Genomic DNA, 15,979 nt, shown 5'->3' with positions numbered 1-15,979 from the left:
AAAGGCAGAAAGACTGATCAGTACCTGACTATTCTCCATGTCCAGCAGCTATTTCTTCACAAAATTCTGAATTTGTAGCTTGTATAAAAATATGACGCCTTATTAGTTGCATCTTAAGAGCCAACAGGTTACGTATATGTGTCTCAGGCATCCAGGCTGCTCTGCACTTTAGCACTCAGTACTAGAGCAGCAGCCAGGTGCATTACAAACACAAGCTCCCCTACATTGGGTGCAGGTGAAGGCGAAACATAACCTGGGGGACCCAATTCTGATCATTTGTACAGGCATAACATCAGACGCTGGGTTCCTGTAACCAGATATGCCCATACGAAGCCAGTACAGCAAGGTCGAGAAGCAGGACTTACCCTCCTGCCTGGTCAAAACTGGGATTTCAACTCTGCCATTCTTTGTATGAATAAACAATAAGAGAAAAATGCAAGTCAGCTTTGTTGCAAGCCCAGTCCTGAGCAATAGAGGAAAAAACAGATTGCTTTCAATGACAATATGGGAGTTAGCTTAAGTTAATCTTTGCTTTAATTGGTTACCCAACATACATATTTAAACATTCTGTACTAAATTAGCCAGCATGCACACAGTAATTGGACCAGTCAGTGACTTTCTCCTTTCATTATATACATACACAAACAGGAACATCACAAGATTGGACAAAGGAAAGCAATTTGTTAACTGGATACAGCTAGCAAGTAATATTTTTTCCTCTAGAAATGTTTTGCCTGCAAATTCACAAGCGTGAAGACTCTTTCAAGGCCTGAAGAATTTTGCAGTCTTCCAGTGAAAAGGCTAACAATAGCCACAGTAGCTGAAATGAGATAAAATTCATTCATTTAAAATCCATTACAAGCAAGAGTGAAATTGAAAAAAAAAAATGCCTGCCATGTAGCACAGGGAAAAGGGACTTTGGAAATAATCTGAGCAGATGCACAGATGCACTGAGGTAGAAAGGCGGCTTTGACCCAATTCTGAACACCCTTAGCTTAGTGTAAAAAAGAAGGAGGAGGATCAGAATTGGACCCAACATTTCACATCACGGATACCTGGCACCAGAAACTCCGTATCTAAAGAATTGAGCATTTGCTTACTTTATTTGAAGAACTTTAGTTCTGTGTCAACACAGTCATAGAAAAGATCCACTACTTCAGCAGGATCCAGCACCTCTGTACGAGTTAGGATATCTTCCATTGCTTCTAAGCCTTGTTTTTCAAGGTCTAACATGATCCTCATCAGTTTCTGGCCTTTATCCTAAAGGCGTGAAACAACCAAACTCAATTAACCAGCAAACAGGCTCATTAAAGTATTCTACTGTTCTCTTCTGTCATGGAGATCTTTCCAAGTATTTATAAAAATGAGAAAGACTTTTTAAATACAAATTATTTCTGTTAATAGGTTTTTGGATGGTCAAAAGTTAAAAGGAACAGTGCTGGATGGTTCACGCATTAAGAAAAGTAACTGAGGAGTTGCTAAGTTGAAAGCGGAGGGGGAAGATGGAGTAAAAGATGGATAGAGAAAAATAGTAAAAGACTTGTACACATGAAAAAGGTAAAGCAACTTCTTAAGCCTGTAAACCCACAAACAGAACTACTTGAGAAGACTAGAAGCCCTAAGGATTGCACAGATCATGGTTTGTACATGTGTCCCCCTCAGACCACTACCTGCAAGATGATGGTTACATCTGAAATGATGTGTAATGTAACAGCATTAAGACTCCAGATCCCAGGGTAGGTTCTATGTGTCATTCTGAATTACTGCTTTTCATGTTTCTGGGCAGGAAATTCACTTCTGAAGGTGAAATTCTGTTTTGTTTTTTATAGTTGTGGAGTTTTTTTAATGGAGAAGTGCTGTTTGTTTTGCTTGTAGCTTTCAAAATTGAATTTCAGAAAAAAAGCATTTAGAACAAGTGATGGTTCTGAGCTTTCCTGGATTTATAGCAGGATTTGTGCAGAAAGAACAGAGCCCCTAAGCTAAGGTTTAGGGTCTCAGGTGGGCAGTTTTTATAGCATGAAGCCTGACTAAAAACTACATTTCCTTTTGTACCACAACTTTTGGTGTCACATGTGGAACTTCAAGAGGAGAATGTTCACAACATGCTAACATGCCTCTTCTAGATCTTCCCTAAATCAGCATCTCGCATAAAGCTATGGGAGCCAGCTGCACATTGAATCAATATTACCAGAGAGGCCACAGATTTTAAATTAAAACATTCCAAGGGATTAAAAACAACATCTAGCCAAAACTGTGTTTAAATAAAGTTTGTACTAGCAAACGTTACCATGGTTTCCTTAATCACTAAGGGATAAATCTGAATGCTGTTATGATCTTAGCAAGACTCTGACCTGTGCAAATACACACAGAGGAAAACTGCAGAAAAGCAGGTCCCTTGTGGAAGTTCAACATGACTGTACGAACTTCCACAGATTGCCCAAAAATACCAATGCCAGCATGACTAGCATGCCCTGGTGGTCTCTCCCTGTTTTACTTCCTTATAAGTATCCAGTTATCCAGTTTACTGCTGAAGTTGTAACTGCAAATGTCAAAGAATAGTTATTGAACTAGTTGCACTACTACAACAGAAGTTGTATCTCAGTCTGTTAGGAAAGCAGAAAGAGAATAATAGAATAATAATAATAAATAATAGAATAATAAATAATAGAATAATAATAAAAGAATAATCCCTTTCCTGCTATTAGTTATTCTGAAACTTATTCCCATAAAACATCTTTAACACTTTAGGTTTTCGGCCCTCAGGTACATGTTGAGGGGCATTGGAAAGTGTCCTTTCTTCATGGATGACATTTTCAGTTAATTCTTACAAATGAACAGTAATGCCTTAAATTGAGACTTTCAAAACTGTCACATGCAAATTATTCCTTCAAGAAAAAAGCCCTCCAAACCATGTACTCCTTAATCCAGCATATAATTTCAATTACAACATACTTGCCATCATACTATCATATAATTCTGACACCATGTAGCACTAGCATCCAGTGGTCAATAATCACTTAAAAAGACTGCATCCACAATGAGGACTGAACAAGCTCATCAGCTTGTCAGTTTGACTTCTCATTTTGTAAAAGTAATGGAGCAACACTCTCAAGATAACAAAAAATCTCAAAACTCTACAGAATAGTTTGCCCTTCAGGGGGCGTCATTATTCAAGCTAAACTTGCCAGGATTCTAAGAACATCCAGAGACAGTGGGGGTTTTTTTTATTCTGATAGCATGGAGAAATGTTTAGCCAGAACAGGTTGTATCCTTGTTTTTCAAGTAAATTATGAGTTAGGAGCTGAAGTAAATTATGGAGTTAGGAATCTACATTTACTTCTTTAATTCCAAGTTGCACAGCTCTTACCTGATCATTCTCAAGGAGAGATCGAGCCCATTCATGTGCCTTGTACAGTTCATGCCTGCGATCGGGTTTCTCCTGGAATCGAGGTATCTTTTTAGCAGGATCATCATCACCAAAAGACGGAGACTGTACTTTTGGTACTAATTTTACATCATCAACAAAAATAAAGGGTTTAAATATGGACCTGAAAGAAATGAGAATTACTGCTTTCAATTACAAGAGATTTTATATACATTATCCAAACGTTCACCGGGCTATTTTAAAACAACAGATACAGAACAGCAGAGGTAATTCATCTACACCGAGCATCAATATTGGTCCCAAGCAAAATAATTTTATGTGCTTTAAATGACCTGGGTTTGCCAATTACTGCAAAACTTTATTACCCCATTTTACCTACAGAATTCTTTGGTCCTATACACAAACTAAAATATCCCAGCAATCCAGGATCTTAATTCCTGCGACTCTCAGAGGAGGTATTAGCAAGTACATGAAGAAACTGCCTTCCCTTTATATGACAACAAAACAGCACTCTGCATTCTGCAATAAAGAAGCTGCCAGCAGTGCAAGACTTCTGCAAAACATGACTCATAACCACTGCCTGCTTGCAGTCAGCAGGTTCATTGCTGCTACCATTTCCATCACTGCCATGAAGCCTTGCTGACTAAGAGTTTATGTGACTCACTTGCTCCACTTAAAATAATGTTTTTTTAATGCATTAGAGTGTAAAATAAAGCAAGAAAGGCCTCTAAATGAGTTTTTTTCTTTTTACAGCTACACTATCCACCTTTAAAAAGGACTGAAAACCCACACAAATAATTTGAAGATTTTTCTCCTTTTTATATCAAAGGATTTGCATCAAGAAAAGTTTTGGTAAGCAAGCTCAAACTTCCAATTTAACCCTGAAGGTTTGAGTTGTGTAACACAAGGTGGGTGGAAAGTCCCTGTGGCGTAGATGACACCTGTAGCACTCAGTAGCACCTAATGCTTACTACCACTCTTCTGGGAATGACTGTCAGCTGTTCAAGGGCTTCCCTTCATAACCTCTTTACCTCAATGCAAGTGGCAGATCTCCTGAATAACTGCAAGTGGTTTAGTTTAATCTCTGTGAATCCCAGATGGATTCTGTTTAAAATATAAGTTAATTCATTACTTCTTTAATGATCTGTCCCATGAGTTCCCTTATCTCCTCTGCTGCTTTCAACTAAAGACACCATTAAAACCAACTGGAAATTGTCCCTCCAATGAAAACACACTTGGGATACCTGGGACTTGCAGCTACTTTGCTTTGTTAACATTTTAAAGTCATACAAGGCTACCCAGAGTACACAACCCCTCTTTGCTAGTTAGATGCTTTGTTTCAGTGTTGTACTCACCTGTTCAAGAGAAGTGACCGAAACGGTCCACAACTTCATCATCTCAACAAGAACCCACTAGAAAGTAAATGTGCTGGAGCATTTTCTAGAGCCAGTGCAGTAAACTGCATTTGCTCTAGACACTCTGCATTTAGGCAAAGTTCCATATCTGGCCTTTTGGCCCAGTGGTATGCATTAGAATTGCAGCAAGATGCAGTTCAATAACACAGGACTGTCAAATTGCACACTAGCCAGTACCGATCGCGTTTCTGGCTAGAACATGCTCGTGAAGTATGTTCCAATTCAGGTAAGCAGTTTATTTAATATTATTTAATATTAATTTAATTTAATATAAACCCATCATCTGCTCTGCACTCAGGGAACTCCAGTGTTGTGGCTTACCTTGAAGGGTCTGGCGTGCCAGTGAAGTAATGAACACAGGGAAAACTAGGATCCTGAGGCAGAACAGACACTACGCTAGCAGTAGTAAGGAAAGATTCAGAATCCACGCAGACACCGCTATCCTTGTCACGCAGGACATCAATCATAGCTTGTGCAGAAACCTCACCTGTATGAGGGAAGAAAAAAGATTCCTGAATGTCCAATGGCTTGGACTCCAGGTGGATTTTAGCCTGAATGGGCTTTGGCCTAATATGACCAGTGACACTCGACATGGCATGTCACAAATCCCAGTTAATAGTTTCTATTTAAATGATGTAAACCCAGAATGAACTTGCCTAGCTAGTAAAAGAGAACAACAGTAAGAAGCATTAATTAGGCATTACAATTAGGTAGGGAGAAATGTCATTATAAAGGTAACTTTCAGGAAGAAGGCCATCATGTCTGTAATATCACTTTAGAAATCACAATGAACAGACTGCTTACATAAACTGCACATTTTCCTCTAAGAAGCTACCTCTACCCCAGTTCTGGCAGAATGGGAGCAGCCTTATTTCCACTTATCTATTTCCACTAGCTGTCAGTCAAACTTTTGAAACATCATCTTGCATTCACAGGGTCTTACAACAGCAGACTTAGACAGAGATTTGCCTCCACCCCATTATCTACAAGAATCCTCTGTTCTTATTCTCTTTACAGCCTGTGTCTTATCACAGCTTTCTCCCAACAGCACCCGAATGTTTTCTTGCATCACCCCTTTGGCAGGTAGGGCTTCTTCCCAAGCAACTTCTCAAACCCTGCCCTGTTCCATTCTTCCATGCACGGGTGCCTCAATACACCAGGAGACATGGAATGACCCAGCAGTCTGCATGATTTGCAGCCACAGTCATCTGTCTGTAGGGGCCGTCAGGCTTTTTAGAGCCATAATCCAAGTTTTTTAAGACCTTTCACCTATGTCCTTCAGAACGACTGTCTCTGCCTCTCGGACACAAATCATGGTCCATGTAATTCTATAGCCTTAGCAAGAAGTCTGCACTGCAATAAATATGTCACCTCTATACTCTTCTTTACATTTGACAACATGTGAAAATGCTAATAATCTAGTAAATTTACATTTGTAACATCAGGCTTTTAATAAGGAGATAATTTGTACCATTTCTCAGACATGAAGGAGCAGACACTTGTCAGCCAGGCACTGCTGCAGGCTGGTCATCTCAGAGCTATTTTAGGCAGCTGCAGTAAACTCAAGTCACTAATAAATTTTGGTCGGGAAATAAACCCTTCCTTTGGCTGAAGGCAATTGGCACATTGTCTCTTCTAGCAACTTTGTTCTGCTTGAGAACGAAAAAGGAACTTCAGCTTGTAATTGACTAGCACTGCTCTTCCTTAAACTATGAGCTTAATTGTTTCCCCAAAAGCCTAAGCAAACCTCCCAAAATATAGAAACTGTTAAGCTCAAACTTTTATACTTGAGGGCTTTTTTTTTTCTTTTTTTTTAATGCTACAATTTTAGTATTAGGTAGGGACACTATAATTACACCAAAGCACAAATGTAGTGACACATCATGCACATCAGAACAGCAATGAAGAAAGTTACTTTATAACTGCAATCTTGTTTTAAAATCTTAAACTTCAAGGGGACATTAAGGGCTTCATTCTAAATTGTGTCAAGTTCAGGGACAGTCTTCAGTTCTGGTCTTCCTTTCCATGTGGTTTACATGTAGAGGTATTCTCCTCAGTCACATGTCAGTAGGGGCAGAACATCTGAAAGGAGGCAGTAGTGACTAAAAATCCTGCTACGCATACAGAAAGATGTTTCGACACTTACCACCTTGCTTTTCTAGGCTCTCCCTGCCAGTACAGCAGGCTAAATGGTCATCACCAAGAGAGAACACTTCAGAAAAATTGAAGTCTGAGTCTCCATTCCACCATCCTTGACTTCTCACGTAACTCCTTAACTCAGGATGCTCAGCATCAATTTTTGTAGTTAATGAAAGTTGATTGCAAATGCATTTCACTCCCTCTGTAGAAAGAGCCACATAATTAAAAGAGGGCATTAATACAGTTTTTCTGGAAGAAGCTGGAATGACAATGTAATTTCAATTAAGAAACAAGTTAAACCGTTACTTAGGATGTACATTTAGCACAACTACGTAACTACACAACTGCACATACACAGAGTTACAAGTCCTGCAGGTCGCAGAGCTCAGTTCTCTGTGCCCTATTTAGATATTTAGACTGCCTTGTGATTAACAGTAGTATTGAATCAGAATACTAGTTCCACAGTCTGTAACTCACACATTCTCATCATGAAGTAAGAGTGGTTGTCAAATGCCAAAGGCACCTTTTTGATCTTTTCTCCAGTGGTGTATTCCACTGCCACAACAAGGCTTGATTTCAAAACACATTTCAGCAAAGCTGCATGCAGTTTAGCAAACTGTCTTTGCCCCTAAAACTGAAAATTTAATTTGGAAAAATTTTTTAAAAGTATACCAATTTCTTTAAGTTTCTCAGCTGAAAGAAAACAATTTTATTGTAAGCAGCAAGCTAGGCTTAAATTAAACTTCATTTTTAACCTTAAATTTTAAAATGGCATGAAATAAACCAAAACAAAAATATAAGTAGCATTCAAAGAATTTTAAAGGGAGCTTAATTTGCTTTTCTCAAAAACACTGCAGTGCCTATATCCACACATCTACAGCATGACTAACAGTGGCTGCTGCAGATATTCCTCAGAGAGAATAAAGCAAATGCATTGGAAGCCAAAGAAAGAGCTCACAAAGTAAATCTGTAAACTAAAATAAAACCATGTTCTAAATTTTGGCACAAGCTTCTTCTTAAACAGACGCCAAAGCAGTTTTTATGAAAGTTATTAATACAAAAGCAAGCTCACTTTTATGGAAGGCAGTAATGCATGCAATTTAAATAATGAGTGAAAACTTAACAGCAGGAAGTTCTGTGCATCAGTCTGCAAAAAAGTCACTGTCATGCAGTTCTGATTTATGGCCACTGACAGCTTGTTCTGATTCACACCTTCAAACAACATACCTTTCAGGGTATTTTCTTGACTTGAATGATAGCAATACTAGTGTTTGTATCAAGCTGGACAAGCCACTCCTTAAGAGCTCCTTAAATATTACATTTAGTAACTTGTGTAAAATAGCATTTCGTGGTTTTGATACCCCTCAAACCCCAAAAATTTACCAAGCAAAGAAAATTTTCCACTCAGTCTGAAGAACAGTAATAGCAAGGATTTTAAACTGTTTATCCTTAAATTACCTTCAAAGAGTTGCTTGATAAATATTCACTATAAGCTTTCTAGAACTGCAGTAGTAATGTTAGAAACAGAACAACTCTGAGGACAGCGAGGGAAAAAATGCCATCACAATGGGGAATAACATATCTCTCCTGTTTTAGCAGCATTTGTGCATTCATTTGGAAGTTTGAGGCATGGTTATGATTGCAAAAAGGAACCCCCTGAACAAAGTATGAAATAGAGAGCTCATACATAGCCAGCAGCCTTTCCTCCTGGCAGCCTCGGCAGACTGCAGGAGATGGAAACTACTTATCAGCAGCTCGCAGGGACCTCCCGAAGAGAAATGTGCAGGTAAAAATCAGAACAGAGCTGCAGTATCATTTCAAAAAGCTGCAAGCGGCAGATGAGAGCAACAGTTTATTTGCTGGGAAGAAGGACACAAAGGTTATGTATTGCTGAAGCAGCTAAAATGTCTCAGTAAAAACCACTGTTCTTCAAATATCAGCCAGGAAGGTCAACAGAAGAAGGCAGGCTGTCACTGCATAATCCCAGGAACCTTGGGAGCCAGCTGCTTTCCAGAATTTGTTTTATCAGAACAGCATTATCAGTCTTCCCTCCTCTATGTTTAGTATTTGTGCTAGAAGACTTCCTCCATATTGTAGGTATCCTTAAAATATAAGCTATGCTTGAGAAAACAACATCCCTGCTAAGGTAAGGTGATTTTTGATATTTGACGACATGAACTGACAACCAGACATCACACAGCCTGGTGTTATTTCTTTGCTTTGGTATTTTCAACAAAGTTAAACCCCCCCTCCTCCCCGTGTATCTCCTACCTTTCTGTGAAGGGGAAACAAAAAGAGAGTTGAATGGATCTATCATAGCTCAAAGCACGGATGATACAAGTCCTCTTAAGTTATCTGAATTTCTAATTCTTTCAACTGTGAGAAAATTTTAAAAAGATCTACTCTCACGAAAATAAAAATCCCTTCAAAACAATTGTATCATATTAAGGCAGCACATATTTGCCAGCAAAGTTTTACATAAGCTCAGCCACCAAGTCAGTGGAATCTAGAAGTTAGTTTGGCAGCTCTGGCTTCACACGTACAGAAAAATAAACCACCTACAAGTTGAAAGAGCAGAAAAATATTGTTTTGCAGTATCAGATACGAAATGGGGATATGAAGGAACTACATATATTGCAGTAAAGCAACCAACAGCAGCTCACTGAATTTATCACCAAACACAAACCCTTTTCTAAAAGTTTATCCTTCCCTTTTAATAATTGAGATTTGTAAGGAACAATTTGTGCATTAACTCCATAAAAAGACACTTGATACATTCCAAACAGTAAATAAATCTGGGAAAATACAACACTTACCAAAGAGAAAAATTGAAGCATCTTTATTACATAGCTTATGTATGCAGGTAATTATCTCCAGCTTCACAGAAAATGCAGTTACACCACCCAATGCAAATCAACATATTAAAAAAATAAGAGCGGTATAAATATAGAACAAGGTTAAAATCAATTATTCAGTCAAACACTTGCTCTAATTAGTCACTTATTTAAACTCGGCGACTTTAAGACCAGTTATTCCAAGACAATTCTTTGAAGCTATTTAGAATAAGAGAGGTTTGCTGTGAGTGATAAACTGACCTGTGATTTTCTCTGCTGCCCAGTATTTTCCAGAAGTCTCCAGTACCCAGGCTTCATTTCTGTCCACAATCAAAAATGCACTTTGGAAGCTATGGCATGAATTCCCATCTTCATAATAGTTTCCACCTTGTCCATGCTCTTCCAATAATGCAACTATTACATCCAATGCTTCTTTAGCTGTTGCACCTCTTTCTAGGCCAAGTCTATAAGAAATGGGTAAAATAGAGATTCAGAGAGGCATGTAGCGGCAAGGTCTCCATAAGGTACTCATTTTAAACATCAGCATTGATCTGGTTTACAATACCAAAGTGTCAGGTATTCCTAGTGTAAGAATTCTTGCTTTAATTAGAGTTGCCAGAATTACACAGTGAGATATTACCTAATTTGTTTCAAGTGTCTATTTTCTACATTGGTTCTTTATTCTCAAGTCTATCATATAGCTGGTTTTTAGGTTGTAGAAAAAGAGTCCAATTACCAACCAATGGCCTCAAATGCACGGTAAACATGCAATGCTCTATTTATCCCCCCTGCCCCCCTGGCAGAATAAATTTGAAGGGCAATTTGCAAAGGTCTTTGTAAAGTAACAGCTGTATGCAAGTTTACTTCTCTGTACACGAGTGGGAACCTGCAAATTCATATTATCAGAGATCAAAAAAGAGAAGGCGCATTTAGTATTAGAATCTTCCTACAACTTCTCTTTCCCAAAGCTCCAATACTAAGTTGGGTATAGAAGGCAGGTGTATGTTATCCTTTGATGCATATTGTACACTGTAGACAGAAGCATTTGCGCACAGTCATGCTTTAGTGTTCCTGCAGAGGCTTCCCAAAAAAAAAAATTTAACAATCAAATACCAGATAAGGCTTTTGTCTGAACTAAGAGTAACCATATGTCTAAATGAACATGATTTTAAAAGGAATTTTGAGCAAAGCAAGGGTATTTTAAGGAACAATAAACGTAGTAAGCTAGAGGGAATGACTGCATCCTGCCTTGAATAAGAGGGATGATAATTTACAGCCCTAAACAAGTCAACAACAAAAGCAGTAACCAGAAAGAGTCCAAGTCTTTCTGCAAGAGTCTGCAAGTGATTCCACTGGTTCCAAAATGCAATAACCGGTAATGAAGAAATGCAGTGTTTCAAGCAATAATATATCCATGCCTCTATCCTTTGAGAGAGCCACCTGGCTCGGTCCAAAATTTCTCTCTGTGGGTTATGTTACTTTAGTATCTTCCTAGCTGTTTATCTTTCTCTAATAGCTCTATGGACAAAGTAATTTTGACTGATGGATATTTCCAAGAAATTCACCTTCTGAAATTTAAGTACTGTGTTAGCCCTCTCCGTTACACAATGACAAGAAAACATTGCTGTGTTTCTTTCCTGAACACTACAGTACACAAATCAGGTCCTGATTACTTGAATACAAATGGTTGCTCCAAATACTTTCCAACCTGATCTCTGCTCTAGGCCTGCTATGTTAAATAGTTGGCCACTAATAGCCTTGGTTTAGGTTGAATTATTGAAAGCATTGTTTTCACATCTCTCAGCAGCATCTAGTTATCACCTAGAGACAAAGGAGAGGCAACTAGAATTTTAGGTCCTAATTTACAGTGTCAATTTCTCCCCCATCATCTTCTTGCCTTTATGGAGTCTTTCCCATTTCTCTTATTAGCTGAAACTTGTTTTGTATTGTTGTCTCCATTTTCAGTCCCTATGCATTGACATTATACTTTCATTCCTATCACCAATGGTGCAACCACTTTTTCAGAGCAATACAGAGATGCCAGTCTTGGCACATACCACAGACATAATTTAAAAGCCAGTCCAAAATCATGTCTTCTTTTATTCCCTAAGAGCAACTCCAAGACCTGTCGCTGCTACAGGTAAATGAATGGGCCAGCAAGTACCTTGGTGACCATATAGTTACTAGATTCAGTGGTAACCTGCTCTCTTCTCACTTTATGACCAAAAAGCATTAGGTTATAATAAGAACTAAACCTGCCAAGAGACATAAAATCACACTAAAACTATTAATAATGTCTCCCTCAAATTTTCCTTCTGAGATGGTTATAGTCTAGCTTTCTCTGTCAAAACTATAGCAGAGATTCAGGCTGTAGAAATATCTTTTAGATAATTTATTTTGCAAATGGTTCCAATGTTACATTTACTTTCACCTAACAAAGGCCTAGGATCTGTTTTTGTTTGGATGCTCCTATCTCAGGGACAGCAAAAAACCCAAAGAAAACAAAATAAACCACCCACCCTACACAACAATCACACAGCTCATCTCCACAAAGTGGTAGGTCTTGCCAGTTAGCTCAGCATCACTGTCCTGGATAACTGCAGCATAACCCTCCAACTAATGCGTTTCAGAGTACCCTTCAATGTGAGCTGGAAGAAAAGTTTTACGTAATTTCACCCCAGGATGGTAGCTTGAGCTACTAGTTGAGAAAATTCCAGTGATTAGTACAAACCACTGCCTCAGTACCTCCAATATGCTATCACAGCATATTATAACTTTGTCAAAATAACATTAACTTAAGCTTCTCAACTTTGCATATCCATTACAGACAGAGACCTTCCAAATGAAGTAACTAACATACATGATGATGATGTTCTGCTTTATTCAGTTTTGATTTCTCTAAGGAAATAAATTGGTAAACAAATTAATACCATTTTAAAGAGCATTCTTGACTTCCTGCCAAGATTGGCATTTCTGCCTGGCTCTGAAAAACTGATCTCACCAGCAGCAAAAAGAACAAACAAATAATACAAACATACAGGGATTAAAAATTAAGACAACAATAAAAAAGAACGGTGTATTTTACAGATTTCTTCATATATACCTTTTGTATATTACATATATATACCTCCTGTTCTAACTGTATCAGCATAAGCAAAACAGTAGACCATCTCTTCATATGAATGCACTTCCTTAAGTAAACGGGTGCTTCAGAGAGGCAAATGTGCCTCAAAAAAACCCCAAAACTGCAGCCCCACTACAACAAATATCTGGAGAAAATCCTGATAAGCCAACCAATGCAGCAATACTGGTGCAGCTTTCAAAGACCAGCTTTATAATAAATCCCTAAATCAGAAAAGAATATGTGCTGGAACTCGTTTCCTCTCAATTATTCTGTCTGCTGTGACCTATGTCCATATTGTCCATTTAAATAAACTCAGATAGGGACAAGCCTTTGTGAAGTAGCACCAACTTCTGCCCCTCAAGTCAATCACACAGACTTTACTCTTTTCTTAAGAATCACTCACATGTTCTGACACACTGTGATACACTATCAAGCTACAAATCTGTAGATATCTGTGTTAATCCTCAGATGCAGCATTATACTAGGTAACACACTGGTTTCAGTTATTAAGCCAGCAGCCAGTTAATAAGAAAACTAAAACTTTGTGAAACGTATCTTTACTGATGTCCATCACGATCTTTACTGAAAAAAAAAATCCTTTGTCTGTGAGGTTGCAGGATGAATTTTCAATATCGTATTTCAACAACAAAACAGGTTGACTTCAGAATTATACTACCCTGCTGAAAGATGCCTCTGGCCTGTTTACCACCATGTGCTCTCACAACACCCACCTACAGCCTTTGCCCACACTGGCTGGATGTTAAATCCTAACCGGAAAGTGACAATTCCAGAGGAGTTAACAGAGAGAGGAATTCTCCCTTACAGAAAAAAAATAATTACTTTAAGAGGATGTAGAAGTAAACTCTTAGGAGATGACATTCCTGGGTTAACAACTCTTTCACTTGCTCTGAAGAACATGTTTCAGAGTATAAAGCTTCTAGTTTTCATTGCCAGCAGCTAGTCATATAAGCACACAGAGTGTCAGTCTTCATCCTTCAGCTAAGGTCTGACACAGATGCGCAAGGACAATAGATGTGAGAAAAATTCAGTTAGCAGAGATGTGCATTTCTTAATTCGGATTAAAACACCTCACTTTATTTTTATTCCAATAAATCCTGAGAAACAGAATTAGTCTGTTTGCAGATGGGTAGCAGACACAAGGTGGTGCCAGCTGCAATTGTTTTGCTGCAATAGACATAATTGATTTTGCACTTGATGGCTCTCTGTTCTACAAGGTGATCCAAAACACATAAGCTTAATGCAACTGGCCAAATTTTCACAGTAAGAGAAAGAATCACTTTGGCTGGAACAAAAGGCAGATGGTAGTCTGCAACACGTCTCTAGTTCTCCTTGCCTGAAGCACTCTGAGCTACAGACAATTTCTTTTGCAGATTAGAAGGAAGAGGAGGCGGCTAATATCTACAGGTGATGATCACTCACAGTTTATGATCAGTTTGTCCTTATTTTGATATCTCCTGATTTGCTCATGTAGGTAAATGCAGAGCTGTTGCATGACATATATATATTTGAATGTTAAACAGTATTTTGAGAGTGCAATAAATGTGACCAAAATAGGCAGAACTCTGCATCTAGACCAATGGCTTATAAAAGTTTCAAAAGAATGGTAGTAGGAGGGAAAAAATAAAGGTGGAGCTTGGAAAGTCACCTAACGTATCCCTTTACCTGACAAGAGCTTGCCCTACATTTTCTTAAAAAAGACCCAGAGTCTATTCAGTCTCCTTTGATGCAATTAAGCTCACCAGGTAGAGCTTCTCCACACATTCCTTCTGTGATACAGAATTTACAGAAAGTACTTGAGAGAAACATAACCCAAATTCCTACAGTATTTTCTCATTAGTCAGATTCTATAGATCTCTGACCATATTTCCCATTTCCACTGCATTCTCTCAAATTCCTTTTTATTTATGGTAGCTGGAACCAGATAGTGTGCTTCTGCAGAGACATCGTTAGAGAATATTACAGGTGTATAGCTGCCTTGAAACTAACAATTTCTTCTAACTCACGTTTCCCAGATTGCTTAGGAGAATAACTTCTGCGTTTTAATGCCCTCTTAAAAGTAAAGTTTTAATTCCCTCTTAAAAGTAAAGTTTTAATGCCCTCTTAAAAGTCAATTTCCTATCCTCTACCATAAAATCTGTTAACTCATTATAGGAGTAAAGCAGAATAGTTTGGCAGGATTTTTCTGGACTAACAGTTATTACAGCACATGAATCAACTACCTGATACTCAGAGAATTTTTTTCCCGCTCAGGAACTGAGGTTAAACTGCTCTATAACCACAACTCTTTTTAAGTCAATTAAGTATAGCCACAGTGTTTAACCTTTCCCAGTCACTCAGAATCTCTCCCATCTTTTACTGTTTCTCAAGAAAAATGAGAATTTGTCTGAAATTGGTTCAGTCCATTCATTAAGAATCCTAGGGCATATCCCAGCAGCAACCACTGTGTCTAACGGATTCACTTAAATAAACAGTTGTCCTGTTCCTTCTCTAACTAAATTAAGTCCGTTTACAACCTTTCTCTTTGTAACAAGTTTGCACCACTTTCTCTTGTTCTTTCATTTTCATCTTTCTTCCCTCACCCAACTCTCCTTTAAATTCTGTCCGCTACAAGATCAGAATGCAGGTTGAGACGTACAGAGCAGCAAAAGCCTTTTAGGCAGACAGCCTTCAATGAACAGACTTACAGGAGTTTCTTTGCCAGCATTTAAATAAGGGCAATGGTTTGCATCGGAATGCATGGGCTGAAGGGAGGCATAATAGTTTGTTTATGCCTACAGTTGGCTATAAGCCCAGGATAAGCTTTTTATGTCAAGAGTAGGCTGTTGTAAAGTGGGGGAGAATGAAGCGCACACCAGCAATCCGATGCTACAAATTAGTTAGCAGTTCCTTACTAACAATGTAATCATTTCTCTCATCCTTTTAGAACAGCCACTGCTAGACCCTAGGGTAGGTAGGTTTAGTGAACTGGCATTAGACTGGCACAAACCGTGTAGTTAAATTCAGATTTCAAGTGTGTATTAACTCAGCTGTGTCTGGAGCTCTGCCTAGACAGGTGTCCTGT

At 38.4% G+C, this 15,979-nt stretch overlaps 1 protein-coding gene across 1 annotated transcript in view; it reads right to left on the bottom strand.

Annotated features, from left to right (window-relative positions):
• Nucleotides 1-84: 84 nt before the first annotated feature.
• The window catches only part of SCRN1 (secernin 1), a 37,560-nt gene continuing 21,665 nt past the window's right edge, over nucleotides 85-15,979 (bottom strand). The window contains exons 4-9 of the mRNA XM_054059679.1: nucleotides 10,035-10,237; nucleotides 6,947-7,141; nucleotides 5,122-5,287; nucleotides 3,368-3,548; nucleotides 1,101-1,260; nucleotides 85-820 (exon numbers count right to left, since the gene is read on the bottom strand). Coding sequence (XP_053915654.1) covers nucleotides 1,102-1,260; nucleotides 3,368-3,548; nucleotides 5,122-5,287; nucleotides 6,947-7,141; nucleotides 10,035-10,237 — 904 coding nt within the window. The 3' untranslated portion in view covers nucleotides 85-820; nucleotide 1,101. The remainder of the gene's footprint in view (nucleotides 821-1,100; nucleotides 1,261-3,367; nucleotides 3,549-5,121; nucleotides 5,288-6,946; nucleotides 7,142-10,034; nucleotides 10,238-15,979) is intronic.

Source organism: Cuculus canorus, chromosome 2 (assembly GCF_017976375.1).
Source record: "Cuculus canorus isolate bCucCan1 chromosome 2, bCucCan1.pri, whole genome shotgun sequence".
NCBI lineage: Eukaryota > Metazoa > Chordata > Aves > Cuculiformes > Cuculidae > Cuculus > Cuculus canorus.
The sequence above is the reverse complement of the archived record's forward strand: the minus strand, read 5'-3'. Positions and strand labels throughout refer to the sequence as shown.